The 27,027-nt window shown below is 30.3% G+C and overlaps 2 protein-coding genes across 7 annotated transcripts in view; one reads left to right on the top strand and one right to left on the bottom strand.

Annotated features, from left to right (window-relative positions):
* The window catches only part of LOC143237765 (plexin-B-like), a 49,625-nt gene extending 43,442 nt beyond the window's left edge, over positions 1-6,183 (top strand). Inside the window, exons 27-33 of the mRNA XM_076477329.1 lie at positions 467-620; positions 914-1,081; positions 1,282-1,448; positions 3,122-3,430; positions 3,799-3,939; positions 4,207-4,281; positions 4,695-6,183. Coding sequence (XP_076333444.1) covers positions 467-620; positions 914-1,081; positions 1,282-1,448; positions 3,122-3,430; positions 3,799-3,939; positions 4,207-4,281; positions 4,695-4,802 — 1,122 coding nt within the window. The 3' untranslated portion in view covers positions 4,803-6,183. The remainder of the gene's footprint in view (positions 1-466; positions 621-913; positions 1,082-1,281; positions 1,449-3,121; positions 3,431-3,798; positions 3,940-4,206; positions 4,282-4,694) is intronic.
* Positions 6,184-6,610: 427 nt separating this feature from the next.
* LOC143236800 (plexin-B-like) overlaps positions 6,611-27,027 on the bottom strand; it is a 240,581-nt gene continuing 220,164 nt past the window's right edge. For 5 of the 6 annotated variants that reach the window (XM_076475369.1, XM_076475371.1, XM_076475368.1 and 2 more), the window contains exons 18-35: positions 26,560-26,656; positions 23,375-23,659; positions 22,803-22,979; positions 20,260-20,503; positions 17,319-17,461; positions 16,550-16,683; positions 16,027-16,086; positions 15,719-15,793; positions 14,386-14,452; positions 13,823-13,969; positions 12,254-12,407; positions 11,833-12,018; positions 10,836-11,011; positions 10,192-10,352; positions 9,734-9,881; positions 9,117-9,257; positions 8,448-8,522; positions 6,611-8,196 (exon numbers count right to left, since the gene is read on the bottom strand). In XM_076475369.1, coding sequence (XP_076331484.1) covers positions 8,089-8,196; positions 8,448-8,522; positions 9,117-9,257; positions 9,734-9,881; positions 10,192-10,352; positions 10,836-11,011; positions 11,833-12,018; positions 12,254-12,407; positions 13,823-13,969; positions 14,386-14,452; positions 15,719-15,793; positions 16,027-16,086; positions 16,550-16,683; positions 17,319-17,461; positions 20,260-20,503; positions 22,803-22,979; positions 23,375-23,659; positions 26,560-26,656 — 2,578 coding nt within the window. In that variant the 3' untranslated portion in view covers positions 6,611-8,088. The remainder of the gene's footprint in view (positions 8,197-8,447; positions 8,523-9,116; positions 9,258-9,733; positions 9,882-10,191; positions 10,353-10,835; positions 11,012-11,832; positions 12,019-12,253; positions 12,408-13,822; positions 13,970-14,385; positions 14,453-15,718; positions 15,794-16,026; positions 16,087-16,549; positions 16,684-17,318; positions 17,462-20,259; positions 20,504-22,802; positions 22,980-23,374; positions 23,660-26,559; positions 26,657-27,027) is intronic. The other variant, XM_076475372.1, reaches the window with a different exon arrangement.

Genomic DNA, 27,027 nt, shown 5'->3' with positions numbered 1-27,027 from the left:
TAAACAATAAAGTTCTTAAAGTATGGATATTTTTAACTGATAAATAAATGTCAGTAAAGATACAAAAATATTATTGCTGTACAAGATTTGTATCTTAAAAAGAAAACTAATAGGAGATTTGATTGAGGTATTAAAGACTGTAGGACTAGGGGACACAAATATAAATTTTAGCCAGGTAAGAGTCATCTTCACCTAAGACAGTTTTATTTTTATAACAAGATGTTTAGTTTCTGGAATGGATTGCCTTTGGATGTTGTGGAGGCAGTAAATTTAAGTAAGTTTTAGAGAATGCTTGATAAGTATATGAATAATAAGGGCTAGCTTTAAGGTTTTTTTTTAAATTAATTCCTTTAACTTAGTTTAAAGGATGGAATAGCCCAGATAGACCAATAGGTCCCATGTTCTTTCAAAATATATGTTGTCTCAAAACAATAACAATTACATATAAAATTTTTTGTTCTTACAGTGTATTCAAGTGGTTCAAGAAGATTTAGATGAGAAACTGCAGTGCCGTGTTAATAGCTGTGATACAATTACACAGGTCAAGGCCAAGATTCTAGATACCTTGTATAAAAATACTCCCTTTTCGCTGAGACCAGCTGTTCAGGATGTAAATCTAGGCAAGCTGTGATGTTTTATCATGAAATTTGAATTTGTAGTGGATAAGCTTAACTAACTTTTTTGCCCATACACAGAATAAAGGATATGAATTTCATAAGGCATATAATTAACTTCAAATATTTTTATATTCTTATATGAATAAAGAACTATATGCTTTCATATAGAGTATATTTTTTAGTCCCAAAACAAATACATGGTTGTTTTATGTTTTTCTGTAGCTGTTGTTTTCAACTAAGAGCAAGAGTTTACTTTCAAATTTGAAGAATTCATAACAAAAAATTAATGTTCACAGAATGGCACCATGGTAGAGGAGGACATCTGGTTTTAAGTGATGAAGATTTGACAACCAAAACAGTTAATGGCTGGAAACGCATCAATACCTTGGATCACTATGGGATCAGGGAAACTGCTGTGATGAGTTTAGTGCCTAACAAGAAACAAAGATTTCAGGAACCATCAAGTAATGATGTGTTTTCATCCAATATGTAAAATACTTGTTAGAGTATAGTATAAAAGATTTATTTCATGTTTGTAGCTTGTAAAGGCTAATGGTATCTTGAGAAGTTTTAAATAAGATTTCTATACTACAGTCATAATTTAGACCAATTTGTTATTGCTGTTGTATGAAGAGTATCACCACAAAACATTTCAATATTACAGGTCATAATGATTGTGTCATGACACCTAATTCTCCAAGAAGTAATGAAAAAGTTTGTTACTGGCACTTGGTAAAGTCTACAGATGAAATTCTCTCAGAACAACAGCAAAAAGATCATAGCCACAAAGCCATTCCAGAGATATTTCTCACAAGACTACTCTCTACTAAGGTGTATTTTCTTTTAAATATATATATTTTTTATTTTATTCATCTGCAACTGGGACTAAGTATAAGGTAGCCCCATCTATATTTAACTGTAGCTATTCTGTGACTAGGCTTGTGCAAATAGAAAGATAATTTATAGTTTCATAGAAATGTTTGAAATGTTGTCTTTATGCTTGTAGTATTCAAACTTAAATTGTTTCACCTAAGTAGCTCAATTTTATAAATATTAATTGAGGGTACTCATTAAGAAAGCAAAAACTGTATATAGAGCAAAGTTAAATAATGTCTCAGTTTTATTCTTTTTGGGTTAATGAATCCTTAAATACTTGATTAGATGCTGACTGCATATCCTGCCATGTGGAAGGTAATAATTAACCAATTTAACTGATTTATGTACTTTTGCCTTTAAATCCAAAACTCTGAAAAAATGAAGTGGAAATGTGCCCCATTCTGTGCCTTTTTTATTTACTTTCTCAAGTAAAAATCCTCAAAGAATATAATCCAAAACACAGTGTTGGGCAGTTTTCAGTTATCCTAAAAAATAATACAGTAATCAAGCCAGCCAACTCTGGATTATGCAAGGTGAAAGTGTCTAAAGGAAAAAAGGGTAAATTTGCTCTATTCAGGATGTTTGTCACCTTCTTGGGCAAAAATCCTAAAATAAATAGTCACAGTTTCCAGTTACCATTCCAAAAGTTACAGTAATTGATCCAACCAAATTTGAACGGTAGATGCTAACACACAGAAACACAATGGATCATCTATGTAATAATATTATTATTATTATTTAGAACAATTTAGAAAAATAAAATTTAGGATACTCCTTTTATAAGCATTGTGATATTAAAATTCATAATGACAACTGATAATAATATTTTTACATTTGATGCTATTTGAATAGATATTAAACAATGGCTCACCAAATATAAGTGGTATGATAGAAATATTTGTGAAAAGATGAAAATTGACTTGCCTGTTAAGGTAGAGAGAGTTTTTATGTATAGAATTTGAGAGAAGTGTAATACGATTTACCTACATGTAAGTGGAGTGGAAAACAAATAGAATGAGACTGAGATTGACATACTTGTAACATGAAGGAGGGAAGAATGTCTTACAAAGAGATGAGATGAGCTAGGAGTAAAACTGATATATATTTGTGTATGATGTAGTAATGGTGGGGGAGAAAAACTCGTTTACTTGAATGCAGGTATAAGAGTGAGAAGGAATTGAACCAAAGTGGGCATAAAAAAGAGTTAGGATGTGGCTTAGCATAATGTATGAAGCATGAGTTAAGTGAGAAGAGATGTGAGCCATGTAGGAGATTTTGACTTTATCCCAGAAATTCAGCTATCTTGTCATTTTCTGGGTTTAAAAAAAGGAATTTTGCTGAACTAATATTTAAAAGAACATAATGAGAAAGATTAAAAGTGTATGTAAATGTAGACCTTTAATTTCTTTTATAGAGCGACATCCATTTCCAACTTAAAAGAACAATGAATAACTAAATTTGTTTTACATTTAGCTACAAGATTAATCAGTAACGAAACTGCTTCTCCCTTCTCTCTCTTTCTTTCTTAAATAAATACTTTGTCCCTTTTTATTTTAAAACAAACCTTGTTTTTTAAAACAAAAAACAAAAAAGTTGTTTTTTGACCAAAATAAACATTCTTATCTTAGGGGACGGTGCAGCAGTTCCTAGACGATTTTCTCTCTACTATATTGGCAGCTAATGAGCTTTTACCCCCAGCCATCAAGTGGTTGTTTGATTTGCTAGATGATGCTGCAGCAAAGCATGGAATTTCAGACCCTGAGGTAGTTCACGCATGGAAAAGTAACAGTCTTCCACTCAGGTTCTGGGTCAACATCATGAAGAACCCAGATTTCATTTTTGACATTGAGAAAACACCAACAGTGGATTCATCTCTTTCTGTGATCGCTCAGACTTTTATGGATGCTTGTTCTACAACACAGCATCGTCTGGGTAAGGTAAGCATTCTTAGTATAAATTTCTGTGGTAATGAAAAATAGTTTATTGTATATTATTTTAACTTGTGTATTTGCTTGAGATATTATTAACACTTAATAAAATTTATTTTTTTCCTACAAGATTAATCTTTCTATTCTAAACTAGTTTAAAAATTAATTGGAAGATTGGAGTAAGTGTAAAATTTGTCTATTTATTTGAGGAAAAGTAAATTCCCAATTTAAGTTTTTTTGACCCAACACATTCTTTAATACTCTACTAGAATTATTCATAATACAGGGGGTTATTGTTACATACTATATATTGTTAATATCTTCAAATAAAATGTACCTTTAAAATAACTGATGTAGTTTAATGTTGTCCATTTAAGGATTCCCCTTCAAACAAATTACTCTTTGCTCGTGACATTCCAATTTATCGGAGAATGGTGGGAAAATTTTATCAAGACATCACTCTACTCCCCACAGTATCTGGTCCAGAGATGAAAACAGCCATGCAAAACATCTCAAAGGTTAGCTCATACATTTCTTCTTATGTTCTACAATCTAGTTTGGTTTTTAACTGTAAGAACAATTGATGGTATAAGCTTAATAACCATGATAATTAAACAAAAGGGTAAAAAAAGTTACCAAGATAAATCATTGCCATTATCATATGAATTTTCCTTTTATCATTTCTTGAGTTGCCATTTCTTAAATATTGAAGAACAAGATATTCTATACTCAATGTTTGTTGTAATTGTAATAATAGTCTTTAAGTATTTTTTGTTTTATTTTAGGCACACCAAGGGGAAATAGAGACTATAAGTTCCCTTAAAGAATTATATGGATATGTTGTAAAATATAGTGAACAGGTGAGAAGTTGTCTGTTTTCATAATGGCAATTAAAGCAGGTTGTGCATAGTATGTATAAATTGAGGGATTCTTAAAAATTGGTATAATTATGTAGTATAAATGTTAAATTTAACATCATTATGGCCACCATAATAAAATTGGTGCTATAAGGCAGTACACTTACAATATAAATGAACATGTAAAGAGTTGTATCTAAATACTCTGTCAATTTTGTCTGTTTCATTATTTTAAGTTTTATGTCTTGATATAAACTTCCTATGATATTTCTAAATCAGTTTAAGCCATATATTGAATATATGATAATTTATTATTTACTTAAATGATGGTCTAAGATGTCCAATACAATCATATTTTAAATGTATTTTTTTAGTTGTTGAAGGATAATGTTTTTTATTTCTGTTGTAATTTGCAGATTTATGAGGCACTGAGAACAGATCCCAGTTGTCAGAAGCACCACCTTGCTCACAAGCTAGAGACAGTAGCTTGTACACTTGGTGGTTTTGAAACATCAGTCTGCTAAGAAATGAAGGACTAAGATAATTCCAACTTTAAGCACTTTGCACTACAGGCAATGCCCATTTCTACTACTTTAAAGGAGACTCGTTAGCATGCTTTAAAAGTGATGTTTTACCTCTTGGTTAAGCATCTTAAGTCAGCACAGTACTGACTTTTTCAAGCCATTTATTAAAATGTCCATGTTAAAGAAAAATATTTGATATTTTGGTCAGCTATTGCTTTTTTTTGTATTATCATCACATCAGGAGTATTAGTTTAGAAAACTAATCATTTTATAGGACTTGATTTTGTTGGCTGACTGTACAAAATTGCACTGTTAACTAGTTGCTTTAAAAATATCATACACTATATTATATAAAATAGCCTGGCTTGGTACTGCTGCACACTAGTTAGAATAAAAGAAATTTTTGAGGCACTTAGTAATTGATGTCCAAGCTTACCAGAAAGTGTATTTTGTTGAAGTTACAGTTAGTAATGTGAAGATAAAATTGTAGGAGGTTGGGTTTGTGTCCAGGTACAATTTGATTTGACAGATACTTAAATATATTTTTTATCTGTCTTAATATGGAGAATTGAAAATCTAAGTACTTATATACTTATTCAAACCCAGGAGAAAAAATAAGAAAAACAGATACATGTTTTGTTTTGGTCTAACCTGTTCCAAGAGGTCTCATTTGTTGCATTGTGGAACTTTACAAATACTTTTTATTACTAGAAGTTTACCAAAGCTGTGTATAATGTGTTATCTAACAATGACTTGTAGCACATCCACTAATGAACTATGCACAGCCAGCTAACCACTCACAAGAGAAACATACGACTGCATAGTCAAGGCCAGACTTGGAATGCCTTAAATCTTATCTTTAGCACTTTGTTTTCTCCACTGTTCCTTTGTTAACCATGATCCTGCTTGACACAGTGCACTCTGCTTGTTCCTACCCTCTCTTGTCAGCTCTATAATTTCCTTCCTGCATATTGCTGGCAGCAGTGAAGGTAATTGCCAAATTCAAACAGGGTATGATTCTTAACTTCTTTTTACAATGGCTATTCTTTAACAGGTATTTGCCAAGTGATTTTATTGATAAAACCTTCTATGGTTCTGTAGTTTATTACTTTATGTATGTGTGTGTGTGTATACATACATATACCTATATATGTATTATATATACATACATACACATGTATATATAAAGTGTCTTGGTTATAGTTTGAAACCTTTGTAAACTTCAATAAGAAATGATCCCTTTAAAATACATCTTATACTATAAACTAAGTATATAAATTGTCTGTAATATTCTGATACTTTGAAAAGATTTTCAGTGTAGTAGTTTATGAATTAAATTTCGTAAGTGGGAAATAATAAATACGTTTGAAAAAAAAAGAAATGTCCAGTTTGTTTAGTTAAAGATCCACTGCTGCAACTACAGGGATATTTGTTTAGATGTGCAGATCATAGGCTCACCTGACTCGGCTCTTTACGGCATTTAGTAAGGGTTGACACACTCATTTCATGTTTATAGATACATAATGTTTAACTTAAGCATGGTAAATCTCATGTAAGATATTATAGCAGTTACACAAGATTAAAGGCAGCATCCCTGACTGATTATCCAATGTTTTTTCTTATGAATTGAGTATAGTGATGATTAGTAGTCTTTTGATTAATTATTATTAAGAGTTTCTTATTCAGAATATGTCGAGTTTTGCTCTTCCCATTCAAAAATATGCCCACACTGAAACAAATTCAAAATACGAGCCAGTTTTATTAATATTTAAAATATTAAAATTCAACAATAATGGATGCCAAGACACTTTTCTGCCTCTAATGAAGATTTACTGTTTATTCATCATTTTCTTAAGCTTCTGAAGAGGTACAGAGTGAAGTTATATCAAAAATACTTACGTTGAAGATGAAATGTCTTCCTATGCCAGGAGAGTTTTATTTTAGTGCAAACTCTTAGTTAACAACTGAAACTAATTTTTCACAAAACAAACTTTTAATTAATCAATAAATAGTAGAACACTACAAATTTCAATTACGAACAAAAATACATGGTTTGTGGCACAGTTTAACTTCTAACATTACAGACACACGAATTTAGCACAAACTTTGTTTTTGTTTTTCTTCTTTTGTCACTGATAGTTAACAATTTTTTAAGATGGTTGTAAATATTAAAAACACTGGCTCTTCTCTCGTAATAATGACCTCCCTGAAGCCACAAAACAAAAATCAAGTATTTAGTAACCTTTCCTTACAATTAGTTATTTAATGAGTTTTATGTAACGTTTATTACAGTGCTCTTGCAGAATATTCAAATATTATCATCACACAGTAAAGGTTAAAAAATTACTTTAAAATTACTACTTATATAAACTTGTCAATCTCTACGATTGTACGGAATTCGGTTAAATGTAGAAAAATGTAGTGCGTTAAAACATCAAATTTACATATGACCAGAAATAGTTTTTACCTTACACTTACCAGTATAGAGTAATTTTTGTGATACATAAATACACTACAGTTTACAATATCACAGTCTAGGCAGCAGCAGGTTTTTCCACATTTTTAAATCTATTCTGTACAACTTTAATGTCTAGGCTAAGCTTCCATGACCATAATTTGTGAAATCTACCTCATATAAGCACCAACTGACTTAAGAAGCTAAAATATCATCACAGTGACAACAATGTAAAGAAATAAACACACACAAATGGTTATTCAAAGTTAAAAATACACCACATTAATTCAACCAACAAAAAAATCATTCATGTTGGTAAATATACACAAGTTTTTGAACCCTGTTGTTTTATTTTTCTTATACAGGCACTGACAGCTTCTTGAAAGTTTTTTTTTTTTCATCTATACACATTATACAATGAAAGTCTACACACTGACCACCTGGTCTTCAGTATCTTAACTCTTGTATGTTAATTATGTCTTTGGCTTGAACTTCTGAGAAGTAACTGGAATGACAACTTATTCTATAAAAACTTTAAGAACGTTTTCAATGATTTGAAAAACCAAATTGCATAGCTGACCACATTATCAAACTCCTTCAGGATGAAGACTTGTAACTTTTTTTTTGAACACTAAATACCATGAAGTTTGATTTTTCTTTCATATCCAGTTATTTTAAAAGAAATGTGTATGTATCTTTTACACCTGAAATACTTTTCTTTTTTTCCCTAACAGAGCTAGATTCACATTTTCTGTTACAATCTTCATTCCATGAGTTTCTCCACTGGTTGGTAATTTACATTTTTGGCACAATGTAATGGAAAGAAAAAAATCAGCAAACGGAAGTTTCTTCCCCTTGTAAAGTACAAGCAACTGTCTCTAATCTGTGAGCCAAGTGATTGTGTTGACAGTTGGAATCATCATTTAGATCTTGAAGGAACTAAGAAAAAAATTTTGTTTATAAATAATATACAATACAATACATACAATACACGAGGTACCACATAAAGCTTTTGAAAAAACAAAAAGGCTTAAAATGTGTTCTCGCTTTTTGCAAAATTTACTTTAAAAAATGATACAAATGAACATTCCCATAATCATTATGAAAAAATATCTACAATAATGTTTATTTTATAAACAAATTATCCACTTAACCAACTAAACTTTGTTAAATGGAGCTAATCATCTTACCTCATCCATGTACTTAGCAGCATACACATAAAGTTCTTTAAGGGCAGCTAATGTGTCAAATTCTCCAATGTGAGACTAAAAATGAAAAGTATCATTACTATGTTATCAAAGCACTAAATCTTTAAAATATTTAATAAAGCTACTGCTTACAGAGCTTGAATAGAACTCTGTTGTCTCTAAATGTCTGGAAATTTGCCATCATATTTGAGATTTCTTCATAATAATACATTCAAAATGTACTGGAACATTATTAAGTGATCAAATGCATAAATACTGTGAAACGTAAAATTGTTTGCACACACACCATTAGTGTCCTTATACAAATGGTGTTTCAGAAATGATGCCTTATACATTTTAGACAATTAATGTACATGACTTTTATAAGTGTTCAAAATGGCACTTATCTTGAGTAAGAGAAACAAGAAACTAAAGCATGTTAAAACAGATTGGCAAAATATTCAACATCTTGAGTACCTTAACAGTATTTGTTGTGTATTTTCTATACCCCCCAACAAAAAACAAACTACTATAATTTTTCTGCATCTTTCATTGTCATTATGTACCAATGAGCAACAAAATATTTTTGTTAGTCACTATAATTGACATAATAACCCATTTATATTCAAATTAATTTGAAGTAGATTGAAGAAACTATCTACTCTATATTACCAAGGATAAGGTCTGCATCTTTGCACTTATTTCCTGATCTGTCACAGGTGGTAGTACTCTAACATCTTTATAATATCTCATGACTACCTTCCTGTAAGCTGGAATGTCTCGAGCAAACAGAAGTTTATTGGAAGGAGAGTCCTAATGATAAAACAAAAATGCATCATTTTCGTTAAGAATTGAAAATTTCCATATCTCTGTAGTTGTTCAGTTTTAGGTAAATAGATCAAAAGTTACATTTAAACCATTGTTTTATTAATACTGAATCATCTGTCTTCCTTTCCTAAATCTTTGGTTTTTTAAATTTCTCTGGACATACTTTTATGTGTTGTGCTCTGTTCTATGAAGATGAAATGAAAGTGGAACATGTTAAGTTCCACCCAGTTTCTTAATTTAGGAACTTACAATGCCTAAGAAGTTAGTTCTTAACAGTACATTATCTAGGAAAAGAATAAAACTTTTCTAAAACAACTTGCACTTTCAAATAAAAGTCACAAAAGCTGATGTGAAGAAAACATTTGACAATACTTCTTATTTAACTCAGAAATTTTTATTTTTGAAATAAGTGTTTTATCTACTAGAGATTAATACTGTGATAACCTCAAATTTGACCTCACCTTCCCAAGTCTATGTTCTGATGTAGAACAAGCATCCATTAGAGTCTGAGCAACCACCGACAGACATGAATCCAACAGTGGAGTTTTGTACACATCTAATACAAAATCTGGATTCTTCACAAAATTTACCCAGAATCTAAGAGGAAGACTAGGAAAGAAAAGAAAAATAGACATAAATTATATTTAAAATGAAAGGAGTTAAACAAATAAGAAAAATAATGGTTAAAACCAGACTGGATTTAGTAATTTATTTCATATTAGTATTTTATGCACAATTTAAATAAAATATCCTTTTTTTGTGTGTATAGAACTAGTAAGTATTTCTTGTAATTATATCTTCTTACTGGGAATATAGTATTAACAATAAGCTATAGACCTTTATCATATTGACAGTGCTGATTTAAATAACATTAATTTGTTTGTATACTACCTGTAACTTAACATAGGGGAGAGATTACCTATTACTTTTCCATGAATGAGCAACTTCAGGGTCTGTGATGTTATGTTTAGAAGCTTCTTCATCCAAAAGATCAAACAACCATTTGATTGCTGGTGGAATATCTTCTGTAACAGTTAGTACCGTAGCCAAGAAATCATCAACAAAAGTTTGGACAGTACCCTAGAGAAGAAGCATTTAATAATGAAATATTAGAAAAATAGATTACAAACAACTTTTTGGTAACTGGATTAAATAAGTGTGTTAAACAGCTAATAAATGTTTAGAGGCATGAATAGATCGCATACATTGCTATAGTATTTTATATATGTATTCACCTATTTTACTTTTTATAAGGATTTAATGCAGAAGAAACACTAAACATTATTAGATTTCAGGTTTATGATAATATTTATTATGTAAACATTTTATATGTATTTATATTAACATAAAAAAGAAATTTATAATTTTTTGCATGCCAAGAACTAACTTCCATGATACTTTCCCTCTGCAATAATACTTTTGATAATGAAATATGAAGAATGCTAAATGGTAAAAATAGCTAAAAATATAAAAACATTAGTTGGAATAAACTAAAGTTACTTTTACATGTTGTAAGTGGAGAATTTGAATCTGTAACTATGTAGGAGATTCTATATTCCATACTTTTGTAGAAAGCAATCTGGTGAGAAAGATTTCAGGAATAGCCTTGTGACAATGATCCTTCTGGCTCCCATGATGATCATCAACAGGCATGACTAAGTGCCAATATCGAACACCATGTTCAACATCACAGTTTGAAATAAATGGTGTTGTTGAATTTAGTGATGTGTTTCCTGTGCCTGTATTAAAAAGAAATAAAAAAACAGTAAAACAAACTGTACAAATTTTAATTACATGACAAGAAACAACTTAAAGGATACAATTTTTATGCATATATACAGTTTTACTCACTTACACAAATGGTGTTTCAGAAATGATGCCATATAGATTCTGGACAATTAACCTATAAAACATTTGTTAAGTAGTAAAAAATGGCACCCATTTTGGATAGGAAAAATATAAAAAAAAACAATATTTAATGACATAAAATATAACAAAAACACACTGTATTTAAACTTCCTCAATACAACCCCCCTCCACTAAGAACATACAGCAGCCTGAGCACCTTAACAGTATCCTATATTTTATATGCCCCATATTTCAGGCTCATACTTTAAATCATTCATTCTAAACAAGCAAACATAGCACAAGTTTCTCCAAAAATTGTAGGTATTGTAACTAACTCCTATTTATGAAAACTGCAAAATGTTATGTGTTGAATTCTGCACTTAGCAATTACTTTGCAAGTATGTATTGTTCTACAATATTTACTTTCTTTCAGTTCTGGCATAAGTATGCATTATTTCATTATTCCATTCAAATCAGTAATAAACTAGTTATACATTATGCAAACCATACTGTTTTTGAATTTATTTTTCCTTGTATGTATCAGGTTTTCTACTTGTGGTGATAACGGAATTTTAGCACTTGTAAATTGACTCACATTATTTAAATTGCAATTAATCATTGTAAGGAATATTCAAACAAAATCCAGTTTTAGTTTGGTTATACTAAGATGAAGTACAGAAAACTGTAAAAAAAAGAAAAACCTCTGACTAACCCTTACAGTTCGAACTAAGACTGTCATTTTGCTTGCTGACCAGGCTCATTACGGCAGACTCTGTCACACCATAGTGTCGAAGTGTGTTGATCCTTCTCCAACCATTGACTGTCTTAGTGGTCAAATCGTCATCAGCTAATGTTAGCTGACCACCTCTTCCGGACTTCCACTCTGGCATATACAGAACTATGGAGCAAACATGTAGGATTTCAAGTTAGGTAGTTTGAACAAAGTCATCAATCCTATGTTAAATCTTTTTAAAACATTTAGCTTGAATAACATGACAAAAATAGTGCAAAAAAGTAATTATGTGAACATAAGTTTCACTACAATTTTTTCTTTCAAACCTTATAAACAGTATTGTGTCTTTTTTCAATGTCACCAGTGAACAACATCTTTACAAAATTTCATATTTACTCACCTAAATCAACATCATTTACTGAAGGACGTAGTGAAAATGGTGTATTTTTGTACAAGGCATCTAAAACTTTAAATTTTACTTGGCTAATGGTATCACAGTCATTGACTCGGAGTTGTAACTTCTCATCCTGCTCATCTTGAATGATGTGAATAGTCTATGATATAAAATACACAAAAATATATTCTAAATTCACAGACCAACACTGAAATAACCAAACATTTAAACATAAAAAGCATCTACTAATCCAAAACACTAACATTTTTCCACAAAGTTAATTTAATAAGAAGAAATGTTTTAATATTTCATGAACCATGGACAGATGTACAAAAATGATGACTACAAATATACTCTCTATCTGTATGTATGAGAAACTATGGAAAGTTTAACAGTTACCATTTATATACCTAATAACTTGAGTTTGTCTGTGGAAATTTTCTTTGTAAATTTCTTGATCAAATGTTACAAATCTCATATAATTAGAGAGGCCTTTTCTCAAAAGAGTCATGATTGCATATTGACTTTTCCATTCATAATCACTTTACCTGTTTTTTGCTTAGTGAAACTTTTTAATGCAGCAAGTATGCTACATCATAGCACAACATCATAGTCAGCATGTGATGACTAGCTTCAACTTTAGATTTTTACTTGCGAAGTATTTCACACAAACAATGCTTAACCTCCTCCAAGCAATATCATAAAAAGGAGCATTATATTAAATACAGTTTCTATATATATTTAGCTGAGTTTGTCTTTATTACAATTTACATTTACTTTAGTTTGCAATAACTTAACTTTTGTTTGTTTCATAGACTGCCAGAAGCAGGGTTTAGCTACTTTTGGTTAGTATAGGCTTTATTCTTTGTTTTGATGAGTTTCTTTATTTCAACTCATAAAACAAAGCATTACACCAAATGCTTAAACAGTTTCATACTCTGTACACTATCACAAATACCGTTATCATACTTTGTGTAGTTTTATTAAACAGAGTTACGTCTACATGAGTTTGATTTTCTGATCATGTAAATTTACTTTAAATATGTCAGGATTTGTAGATGTAACACATAATGCTTGCAATAATGCATACCTTAAACGATGTGTGTGAAAGTGAAAGAATACAGAAAATTCAAGCTAAAGACATCAAACCTACTACAAATATTTTATGGGTTGTGGCTAGTATTTCACAACTCTAAGAAATATATATGTAAAACTACAATGGTATTTTATATACATAAAAATAAGGGCATGTTCTTGTTTCAGGAATGAAGACAAATATATATACTTAAATAAATATAATATTACTAAACTACAAAACTCAATACATAAAAAAAACAATACATAAGAAAAACGTTTTATAAATAAAGTCATTATTTACTATACTTAACACACTGTATTATTGCAAAAGGAAATATCAGATCAAATAAATAAATACACACATTCTGCACCACTTAGTTACATTAATATAAACTAAAGAAAAAAAACAATATTAACAAATCCATTATTTACAACATATTTTAGTTGTAAACGAAACATTCAAGAATAAAAAATTATAATGGCAGATCTATTACTCACCACAGTAGAATACTCTATTTGTTCTCTCAGCAAACGTTCCTCAGAGAGTGAATACCTGGCATCATGAGTAATGGCATCTACAGGTCCCTTTTCCACCTGGTACTTCACAGCACAAAATAGTAGAAATAATGCACTCCCTGCTCGATCCTACAGGAGAAGGCTTACACTTTAGATCTAGCAGTCTCTTCACATTCTATCTGATTGAGCTTATATACTCTGAAGTATCATTTCTTTTAAGAGATATTCATTCATTGATTTCAATTCAGATTTAGATTTATCAAGAGCAGTGACAATGAAATTCTTATAACCTCTATGTTAAATACAATGTACTTTGTGAACTGTAAAAGCTTACCCAATGATCAATGCTGTATACATATGTGACATTATACCTTAACTGTGCATAATACTATTGACCATATTTCACACTTAAATTAAATACCTTAACTGAGATCTCGAAAGTGTTTAAATACCTCAAAGAACAATTACTAATTTTATAAAACAAATTTCAGTATGTAAGAACATTACAGAAATTTAAGTTTAAAGGACAGCAAAAAAAGTCTTACCTTTAGATAATCGTACATGTTGAGTGCCATCCAGTTGGTTAACATCTTTTCTACTACTGATTCAGTTCTATAAGATAACCACCAAGTTAGTATCTGTATATATGAAATGTACTTCCTACTTAAAAAATAAAAACTATCATTAATTAAGTAGATGTGCAATTTGACTAGTTTTTTATTGGTAAATTGCATAACCAGCTCTGCCCTTGGTTAAAATTTGATAGATCCATTAAAGTCTACAAGTAAAAGTGAACTTTCAGTCCATAATGGGCTTTCTTTTTGAAGCTATTGTAATGCATCCTAAATGTTTTACTTAAAACGTTTTATACATTATATCAAAGAGACTCTTCCCTCTTTTTTCTCTTGAAAACATGCATAAATTTGCTAAAAATTAACAAAATCTGTGAGGATTTTCAGTAGCATATATTTTCCAAGACAATTGTCATAGGACAGTGAGGAGGTATTTGCAGTCAAGTCGAGAAACTTTGCAGAAATGGCAAAGCAGCAATGTCATTTCTTGTTCAGAGCAGCCCGTTTCACAATAAAGATATAGTCACGATCTCTGCTGTCTGAATTTGGTATATTTAATGCACTATATTTAACACTAATATTGAATCTTGTTTCTAAAGAAAACTATATTCTATATCAAGAAGTAAGAAATATCCTGAAAATATTTAAATTATGAAATACTTCTCTAATTTAGGCTTAAGCACTTATTTCGACTCTACTACAAAGCTGAAGTTAAATGGTGGGAATCAGAAAAGAGTGGAAAACTTAAATAATAGCAATATCTTCTTCCTACACATTGTAGCTGGTTATTTTATTAAGGACAATAAGCCAAAATGCTAATAATTTTACCCACAATCTTTGATCTGAAGGATTTTGTTGTGATGAAAGTTTTTTCAAACCTAACTATTTACAATATCTACTGCAGTAATGATATAGGAGTTATTTTATAAAATATTTTTATTTTTCACTACATGGGAAAGTTGAGTATGAATTTGGTTTGCTTTTGGACCACTAAGTTAGTACGCCATGTCTGGACTGGAATGATCAACCAATCAGAGTCCACCAACAGACTTAAAGTTTTAGTTGGTGTTGAATAACTACCATACTGGTATGGCTTACTATGTACAGTGCATAAGTGAAGAACACCTGTACCCCAATTTTCAAATGAAACTTCAATAAGTTGTAATTCAAAATTGCACTGAACTAAGGTAAATAAAAATGAAAGCATAGTCATATAGAAAAATATACTAAAAATATTGTTTTTTGATTACCTAACATTAAGCTTTTATTTACATAAGAAATAAAATGAAAGAAACCACAGACTTACCTTCGTAACATCAACTGAGGATGTTTGGTGTTAACTGACCGCTCAATCAGTTGCAACAGTAGAGTTTTAAGAACCCTAGAAAGGTACATTATAATATGAGTTGTAATATTAAATTCCACATAATCATTAATCTGAAATCTAACTTCTATGTACTATTAGCCATTGTAAAATATAAATTGGTTTACAAAGTGGCTTAGATGCTGTTTGGATTTCAAATCATATTCGATTCCTGACAGTTACTTATAACATAGTTTAATTAATATTGAACATAATACCAAACAAAATGTTCTGTGAGATGATATACTCACTCTGTGGCATACTCCATCTTTTCTAAAAATATAATCATCAACAAAGAAGCAACGTTGACTCTGAAAGTAATAAACACAAACTCAATAATAATAATAATCATATATATATATAATTATTGTTCTAATAACACATTTCCTTATGATATTTATTCAAAGCTATGCAAGTACTATATGTAGTTTACACCTTTGATTTATAGTGTGATTTATAATGTGCCCACAGCAGTCATTTTTTGTGATAATGGGACATGAACCATAGACCATCAGGCTCCTCACAAAAATAACCACTGGGCCATTTCATTTAAATTATATGAGTTAAAAAGTGTTAATTTATATATTCACTAGATGATCATTATTTGAATTGATATATAAGAAAAATAAAAGAGAACATTATTTCATTAATGATCATAACTTTAACATAGTAATAAAAGCAATCTGCAGCAAAAACTAATTTCAGTGTAGTGTTCTGCTCTAATTGCTTTAACAAAATAAATTTATTAAATATTTTGTGAATACTTTCACTTACCTATCTCTTATACTGAATGTTTTTTGTCCTTCCAGAGTATTAATAAACGTGATGAGAAATCCTTTGGTATTTAGCAGCTGTTGAAATTGACTCATTGCAAGTTCATAATTACTATACAACCCATTATTTTTTGTCTGCAAAAAAAAAAAAAAAAAGAGTTCAACTAAAGAGCCTCAATCACCAATTTATTGCAAACATCAAACATTTTATCCATTTCCTATATTATATAGCAAAAAGTGATGAGAGCAAAACAGACATCCATACATTTTAAATTTATCAAAAAATTAAATTCATAACATAAAAATGAGAAATATATATATGTATATATCTGTGATTATATATCCTACTCTGAAAAACATACACATCTGTTTCAAGATGTTGATTTGATTTGAATGTTATTAAGCAAAAAAACTATACAATGAGCAATCTATGTTCTGGCTCACCAGTAGTACAAGTACAGTAACTTGTATTTCAAAGTCATCAGTTTACAATCTTACCACTGAGCCTCCTGAGGGCTAAGCTGTTCAATCCAAGTGCAAAGAAACAAACATCTGAAATGATATTCCACCTACAGTTGTTTTGGTTTTTTCTTTAATGCATGATTTCTTCTACTTTCAGAAGTCATCACTGAGCAAACATATTTCTGGAAGGAAGGTTAAATCTTGCAAGACTAAAAACATTATGGCATAACAGTTTTTGCTATTTCATATCTTTTATATTTAGTCCTTTGATGAAGAAACTACTGGACATCTCACACAACAACACTAACCTTCCTATCCTGTAGCAGAGGATGATCATAAACACCAGGAAAAAACACTTTCATCACAAATGATTTGTGGTCAAGTATAGGAACACCTGAAGCATGCAAATAGTTGGTCAAATCAGTCATATCTGTCTGCAGCTCTGCAAAAGCTGTATAAAAATTTACAAATTAAAACAGATTAAATATTTTAGTTAAAAGTTTTTTATAAATATTTTTAATGTTCTAGACACTAATTTAAAATCAAGTTTTTAAACCTAAACATTATCTACCTTTTCACTGGAGGTAATAAATTATAAACAGAATAATTATTAAGTAACTATAACTATTTGTCTTACACAGTAGTGATAGAAGTTTGGAAAGTCTGATAAAAGATACTTTGCAAAGTCATTTAACAAAATTGTTGAATTTTATTGGATAGTCGATATGAATTAATTTCACTGAGGGAAAATCTTTATTTGCAAGTCTTTTGGTATTCTTTGAAAAGGTTAATGCTTATGTATATGAGGGTAAGGGTATAGATTTGGTGTATGTGGATTTTCAGAAAGTTTCTGCCATGGTACGACATAAAAGGTTTATAAAATAAATTATCTACAGGTGTGGGAGATACATTAGCTAATTGAATAGAAGAGTGGCTGGAAAGAAAACAATGTAAGTTTGTTATAAACAGAGTTCAGTCAAATTTAATTAATGACAGAAGTAGGGTACCTCAGAGTTTATTTAGTCTTAAGTACTTTGTTTGGTTTGTTTTGTTTTGAATTTCACACAAAGCTACATGAGGGCTATCTGCACTAGCCATCCCTAATTTAGCAGCATAAGACAAGAGAGAAGGCAGCTAGTCATCACCATCCACCACCAACTCTTGGGCTACTCTCTTACCAATAAATAGTGGGACCGTTTGGTGTGAAGGGGATTTGAACCCACAACCTTTGGATTACAAGTCGAGTTCCTTAAACACCTGGCCATGCTGGGCCTAAGTATTTTGTTGTTTTGTTTACTTACATTAATGATATATAAAAAGAAATTGTAATAAGTTGCTTAAATTTACTGATGATATTAAAGTCTTGGATGATGCTAGCTGTGAAGTGGATGCTGCTGCTTTATAAAAGATTTTAGATTATTTAGTGAGTCAGGCAAATAAATGGCAGATGGATTTTAATTATTACAGATGCAAGATAATGCATGTGGATTATAATTTGAATTATAAATAGAATTTGAAGGGAAATAACCTTAACAGCATCATGAAAGAATATGATCTCAGTGTAATGGTTGATCAGTCTCTTAAGCCAACCAAACAGCGTAGTGTATTGATGCTAGTGACAGGAAAATAGGATTCAACAGAAATATTGAATACAAATCTAAAAAGGTTATAATTTCATTGTATAAATCACTGGTTAGGCCACATTTTGAGTATTGTGTTCAGTCTTGAGCTTGTTACCATAGGAAGAATGTTGAATTATTAGAAAGAGTTCAGAGGAGAATTACCAGAATGGTGTCTGAATTAAAAGGTTTGTCATATAAGGATAAGTTAATATCTTTGAAATTGTTTTCTCTTGAGAAAAGAAGAGTTAGAGGGGATATGATTAAGGTGTCTAAAATCATAAAAGGAATTGACATTATTCATGCATCATCTTTTTCCCATACCTAACTGCGAGAATACGAGGAGTAACATAAATATACATTTTAGCAGGGCAGGAGTCACTTTCAGCTAAGATAGTTTTACTTTTCTAAGAAGGTAATTAGTTGGCTTCTGGAATGGTTGCACTTAGATGTTGTGAGTTAAGTCAGTTTTAAAAGAAAGCTTGAATGATAAGGGCTGGTTTTAAGATTTAAAAAACAAAAGTATAATAGTTTAATTTGCAGGATTTGCCAGCCAAATTGGACCAATAGATCCCTGGTTGTCCCTGAACATTATGTGTAAAGGTTTTGCAGGGCTGCAGATTCTTTAAAGTAGGTGGCTGGAATTTGTTGGTGATAAATGTCAAAAATAAATAGACAGCAAATAATCCACTAAGTTTAATAAGATAAACATTCAAATAAGCCAAATATATGTACTTATATACACTATTGATTTTTATAGCTGTGTCCAGAGTTTTAAATAATTGTCTCTAATTTCATCAAAGTCCACACATGTGTGTTAAATTCAATCACATCAAATTATTTTTCTTTACCTCTGTTGTTACAATACCACTGACTCACTTTACATATTGCTTGCTAAGGCTAAACTAACAATAATGCTGTCTAACTTCACTTTCCCTAACTTTAGCTTCTTTAGAAATCACCTGTCACAGCTAAAGTGACAATTACTCAGTCTGGATCTGTCTAATTATCTCTCACTTTACTTTATCTCTGTATCTGCATGTAACTATGACACGTGATAGAAAAAATATAGAAATGCCTAACCCTCTAGTGACAACAAAGGATAACTTGTACAGAGTTATGTGAAGAAATTTGTCCTAAATATCACTTTTAAAATAACTAACTTTTAATGCTCTTGTTATTCAAACAAAATGATCATTAAATTTGAATTCACTAAATAAACTAAATAATAACTCTTAAATTAAATAATCTTGTATATCCAACATTATGTTATGTTGATAATCTACTGAGGGTTCCAATAAGCACTTGTTTATTTTTAATTGTTTTAAAATAATATGCATCATAACTAAGTACCAGTTTATCATTCTCATTCAAAATATTTATTAGATAAAATATGTTCCTTTTCATTTTAGCATTGTTCATTGATAATTACAAAACAGTGATCAGTAAGGCTTGATAATTATACATATATTTAAGGATTCTTAGTAGCTACACTAGAGCAGGGGGTAGTAAAATATTTATTTTCATTAATGAGATATTAATAAAAATTTCAAACAGATAAAAACAATTTTTAAAAGACTTTTTAGGATAAGTATAGCTCAGCAAGTTTCATTTCATTACTACTACCTACCCTGTTTACATTCAGACCGTACACTGTTCTCTAATGTGTCCATCTGAAGCTGAATCCTTTTATATTCTCGCTCTGCCTGAGAGCTCTTATGCCGTAAAACTGCCAGAATGATAAGACTAAAGAGCATAAGAAGGGCTCCACCAGAAGCTATTCCCCAAATAGCCTCAGGAGGGAACTTGTATGTTTTCATCACCTCATATCGAAGGTAACCAATCTCATAACGTAGGTTTAGACCCACACGCACCTGTAAAATCACATTCATACAAATATTATTTTTAGAAATAAAAAAAAAACAATAAGAGAATAAAAAATTACATAAGAATTTCTGAATTTAAGTAGAAAATATAGTAAATATACACTTCTTCATTACCTGAAAAATTAGTTTGTTTTTGATAAATTAATCAAGGTTCATAAACATCTCATATTTCTTCAAAAATTATTTTGAATAATTCATCAATATTAAGGGCCTGAGAATATGGTGTTTCAGAAGAAACATTAATTATAATTACAAGTAATTTAACAGCTTTTTAACGAAAGAACCATCTCAACAATATTAACTACATATCAGTTTGGAAATATTCTTAAACAAAGCAGTTAATTTTACCATAAATAATAAGATATATATGCATGATTTGTTTAACCCTTTTGCAACAGACTCAATATAACATACACAAGTTCATATACATGCTTGCACATGTTAAGTATTTAAACTATAACTTTTGACACACTATTTGTACTTTCAAAAAATTTAACAGACTTTTAGTAAATATTACATGTTTTGTGTACACAGAAGATCAGAATTTTCAATGAAATATTGCTACTAAAGATTTAGTTGTGAAAATAGAGTCTATTTTGTAACTAGTCCAGGCACAAAGTGATGTCATGTTATGATTTAAAAATTATTCTTCATTCCAAACATTTCAAATATTTGTGTAATCTCCAAAACATTCCAAATGTTTGTTTTTAGTAAGAATTTATATTTTATGTTATTTTCCATTCCCTATGTATGAATTTTTGTTTTTAAGCTAGAATGACTACATATTATAACATGAAAACACAAATGCTCAATCCAGATAGCTAAAATCTCATAACATTATATTTTTTTATTATACTGGCCTTCTGGTGATGCCTAGCTAAAATTATCTAACTTGTACTGATGAGGTTCACATGCACTCATGTTACCGTATGCAGTAATTTAAAACTGACCGTCTTGGCAATGTTATGAGCTAAAATCTCATAACATTATATTTTTTATTATACTGGCCTTCTGGTGATGCCTAGCTAAAATTATCTAACTTGTACTGATGAGGTGCACATGCACTCATGTTACCGTATGCAGTAATTTAAAACTGACCGTCTTGGCAATGTTTTAGTGGACTAGTATTTTGTATTAAATAGTAGCATTTAAATTATCATACATTATATATGTATATAACATTATTACTATTTAGAAATAAGTAATGAAACATTTTGTTTAAATATAGAAAAATAAATAAGGAAGTAAAGCAAACAATCATCTCTTCTAGCTATAACCTTTGAACTCTGTTGCTGCTGGACATAAGCCTTTTAAATTTTTGCACATGAAGGATATCAAACAAATTTTTTTAGGTTTTATATATATGTATATACAGTTGAATAACCAAAAACCATAAATAACTATACTGATACAATAGAATTCCAGTATAATTTATTAAGCTTAGCTACTAAACTGTATTTAGGTTTTAAAAAAAAAAGAAACTTAAAGCACACTAAAGACACAACCTATCTTCTAGAAATATTGATTCGAAAGAATGTGGTAGTCTTTTCACAGATTGAAATGGCTGAGAAAGCCCATTAGGGGGCATTCTAATCTGTTGATTGAAGTAAGTGTATATAAGGGACTGTTTCCAAAAATAGAAAGAAGTGAATAAGACCACAATGTTTGATTCAGTACATAAGCTATACCTCAGCAAAATAAAAAGATATGAGGTTCTTATTTTATATTTTAGCTTGTCAGTATTGGTAATTTGAATTCCTAATTTGTACAAAATTATAGATTTAGAAGTTTTACATCACAAACATCTAATTTTAAATAGTGCTGAATTCAACATTCCACAACTCATTAAAATTTATATTTAGGTGGGTTCTTTTAATATTTACTTTCAAATTAAGAAATTAACTCATATAATATTAAAGTTTGAATTATAATCTACAGTTTGATTCCAAACTTATGGCATAAATTCATAAAATACTAGTTCAGTACAATTTTGAATGCAAGTCAACAAACACAGTGTCATGGTCTTTGACCTGTGATCTATCACAAAAGGGTTAAATTAGATCATTGAATTTGTGTATGATTTTAAAAGTGCACCTACAGTACTGTATGGTTATAGTGACATTTCAAAGAAAGCAGTGCAGATAAATGCCCACTGGTACTGATTCTAGATAAAACTGAAAGACCTTTGTAAAAGTGCTTACAACCAAAAATAATGTTAACAAGTACATGATAAAAAAAATGGTAATAATTTGAATCCTACAAGATAGGAATAAAAATGGTTTCTTACTACAACCATAGGAAGGACTGTGTCTGTAGTTCTTCCAAGTTCATCTGTTCCTTGTGGCTGGTCTTCAGGTGGTAGACACACTAGTTGAGTCATAGCCAGTGAAGTCAAGTTACATGGGCGAGTACCAACAGTCACACTGACTTCAGACTCTGTACTGGCTCGAAGAAGGTGCTCTCCCTGGAGACCAGCAAATGGCTTTTTAATTCTCTTCATTAGAAATGGAAGTACTTCACAAGATGTAAAGTATAAAAGATGATCTATGCTATTTAATTTTAGTTTTCAATTGATAACATGTTTTACTGCAAAAGTCACTTGTTTGTTTGTTGTAAAGCACAAAGATACCCAACAGCTATCTGTGCTGTGTCAATCATGGGTATCAATACACAGTTTTTAGCATTATAAGCTGAGCAGCTGGGGGCATAAAAAGTCATTTCATCATCATTATACTTAACTGACATTCAAAACAACAAAAAAGTGCATCCACACGAATTTTGAAATGTTTTCTAGGCTTAGGTAAACAGTTATTTTTATACATTTTACATCAGAGGAAGCTATGAAAAACTTTGTTTTACCTCAATCACCAAGGATTCTCCTTTATACAACTTGATTCCATCACCATCAAAAGGAAAAAATCTTGGGTCTGGTACATACACCATGTCAGAATGAATAGCTGGAAAGTTTGCTTGAAGTTCTCGAACACTACTGACATCGTCCATAATAAAACCAATTTGGAATTTTAGTTCCTCTGCATGCATTCCAGTGATTCTCTTACTACTGGTTAAGAATGCATGGACAACATCTCTACTTAGAGATGGTGAAGGACATACCATCTGGGAGTTACTGATTACATCACACACCTGAAGATCAAATAAATATTACAATAAATTCATAACTGTTTGTTTCTTTAAAAAGAAAAAAAAAAGAGATATAAATATTAAATAGGAACAAAACAAATGATAAGTCACATATTGTTAAAATGGTGAGTTCTTTAACTCATTACCAAACTCATATGGCAAACCTTACATCCCAGGTACCATTGTGGTAATCCTCCTCTGAACTTTTTCCAACAATTCAATGTCCTTCCTAAGGTAAGGAGCTCAAGACTGAACAGAATACTCAAAATGTGGCCTAACCAGCAACCTATACAATGAAATTATAACCTCTTTAGACTTGTATTCAATATTTCTGTAGATACAACCTAAAATCCTGCTTGCCTTACCACTAGCACCTGCACACTGTTTAGATGGCTTAAGCGACTGATCAACCATCACACAAAGATCCCTTTCTTTCATGGCACAAGAATTCAAAGCGTTTTCTAAGATAAGGAGCTAAAAACTGAATACAATATTCCAAATGTGGCCTAACCAGTGACTTTATAATAAAATTAAATTATAATCTCTTTAGACTTATATTCAATATTTATATAGATAAAACCTAAAATCCTATTTCCTCTACCACTAGCAATAGCCAATTGCTTGGATAGCTTTAGAAACTGACTGATTATTACACCAAACTCTCTCTCTTTCATAGTACTGTTAAACTTATTCCCATCCAAATTATGATAATCCATATGCATTTTCTTGCATTTATTATAATTAAGATCCATCTGTTATTTATTTGCCCAACTTATTGAATGATATAAATCCTTTTGTAAATCAACATTATCCTCTTCATATCTAGCAACACGCAAGACCTTGATGTCATCTGCAAATTCCAGTAATTTATTAGTTATTCCTATATCTATGTCAGAAAGAGCAAAGGTCATAATACCGAACCTTGAGGTACCTCACTTGTGATGTTAACTTAGTTTCACTGAATATTATTTATAACAGCAATCTGTTTTCTTCCATCTAGCAACTATTCTGTCCAATTTGTTAAATTATCCTCCATACCTCTGGAGACTATTTTTTTGTACACGTCTTTTTATGTGGCACCTTGTCACATAGTTTATGAAAATCCAGATACACCAAATCAAGACAAGCCCTAATCTTTTCAAAGAATGTCAAAACACTCTTAAGACAAGATTTTTCCTCAGTGAAACCATGTAGACTATCCAGTAAAATTCTAAATTTGGTTAACGATTTTGCAAAGCATCTTTTAACATACTTTTCAAAACGTTTTCCACAATTGATGTAGGGCTAATGGGTCTATAATTATTGGAATGGTTTTTATCACCTCCTTTAAAAACCCTTGGGGAAAATTATCTGACCCAGGAGTCTTATTTTTTAAACTTCCAAATTTTTCTTAACCAGCTCAGAATTAAATGCAGTTATCTTGTCTGATCTTGTTTCCATTGTTTCAATTGTTCAAAATGTAGAATAGTTTAAATCTTAATTTGTAAAACATTGAAGAAAAAAACAGAATTTATCACCCCTTCAAGGGTTATACCCCCATTTTAACATTTTGTTTACCTTTAATGTATTTTAAAAATTTTTTACTATTAATTTTTACATTTTCAGCCAACCTTTTCTTATATATCCTCTTTGAAGTCCTAATATCCTGTTTCACTAACTTTCTAAATTCCTTGTCATACCAGCCAATCAATTTAAATTTCTTAAATTTACTATGCATTTCATTAATTTTATCTCAAACTCTTTGTCAGCTAACTTGGCTTTGTACTCACAACTACAATTTCCTTTCTATAAGGAATATGTTTATCTTGAATAATTAAAAATTTATCTTTAAAAATTTCCACATCTGGTAATTCAGCTCCAAATAACTCAGTTGCTCAATTCACAACAGATAATTATTTTTGCATCCCTTCAATACTTGCTTTTTTGAAATTCAGAAACAAAATATTATTATTATTATCTCCATATGCAACAAAACATTGAATGTAATACAGCAATTATCACTTCCACCCAGATGTTCTCAAATTTCTACCCTCTTGACCACTTCTATATTTGAAGTTAACACTAAATCTAAAATAGCATTGTTTCTAGTAGATAGGTTCCATTCTGAACAGTTTCAAAAACCTTGCTCCCTCATGGTTTGACTCTAGAATTTCCCAATTTATATATGCCTGAAATTAAAAGCATCCATAACTATGCCTCATTAAAAGCTGAAATCTTAATCTCACTGTAAAGTTTCTCACTAATTTCATAAGTATTATCTAATGGTCTAACAAATTCCCACTAAAAACATTTTATTTTTAAATCCATTAATAGAAATCAAAATGGATAAAACCTCCTTGCTATTCTGTTTGATATCTTCAATTTCCACAGAATGCAACTCACATTTTACACATAAAGCCACTCCTACCCTCCCCTTAATACTGTATCCCTATTAAATAGTCTGTAATCCTGTTTTTCAAAGAAACATCTATCATGAAAATCATCTATGTTTAACCATGTTTCACTTATTCCCATAAGATGCATGACAAAGTTATTTTACTTGTAAAAATTACATAAAGTAAAAACAGATAAAATTTTGATCTAAAGACACATAATTAATATAACCAGGCAGTCAGGAGAGCTTACAATTAACTTCACAGTGATATACAATTATGGGCTACAATGTCTTACTTGTCCACTACAATATTTTAACACTTAAAAGTTTTACAGAGCTTATTTATTGTAACAAGTTAACCCAAAATATTTGCTGACAGACAAAAAAAGTAAAGGCTATTGAAAACAAAGATAACTGTTGTGATTATTTATGTATTAATTTTTAAACTAAAAACTTGAAATATTTATCAGAAAATACTTTTGTTGTCAATTTACCAAATTTTCTTATTGTATCAAAAAAAAGTACTTACTGTCTCATTAAGGAGGGTTTCATTATTAAAAATGGCCATATGGGGTTGCTGAATAGCTTGTAGAGATGTTCCTACCACTGTAACACTTCGCCCACCACTGTAATATTCACAAAAACACAAAAAAATCTTAATTTTTCTTATCAAAACCACACTGAGCTATCTGCTGCATCTACTATGGGAAATCAAACCCCAGATTTCATTTATCAGTACTTTTTCCTGAAAGTCAAATTAATTGATACTGTTTACATAAGCTACTAATCGTGACATAAGTGCACAAAATACTGTTTGATGGTTTGATGTGTATAACAATGTCTTTTTCAACCTTGAGATCCTGCTTATGATATACCACAGATTTTATACAAAACTGTTCTTGAAGATTCTTAAATTATAACTGAAGAAATCTTTAAATTATGAGTTTAAGTGATTAACATTGTAACAGAGTACCTACAGAAGAAAAAGAAAATCTAA

The sequence above is a fragment of the Tachypleus tridentatus genome, chromosome 13, assembly GCF_004210375.1.
Source record: "Tachypleus tridentatus isolate NWPU-2018 chromosome 13, ASM421037v1, whole genome shotgun sequence".
NCBI lineage: Eukaryota > Metazoa > Arthropoda > Merostomata > Xiphosura > Limulidae > Tachypleus > Tachypleus tridentatus.
The sequence above is the reverse complement of the archived record's forward strand: the minus strand, read 5'-3'. Positions and strand labels throughout refer to the sequence as shown.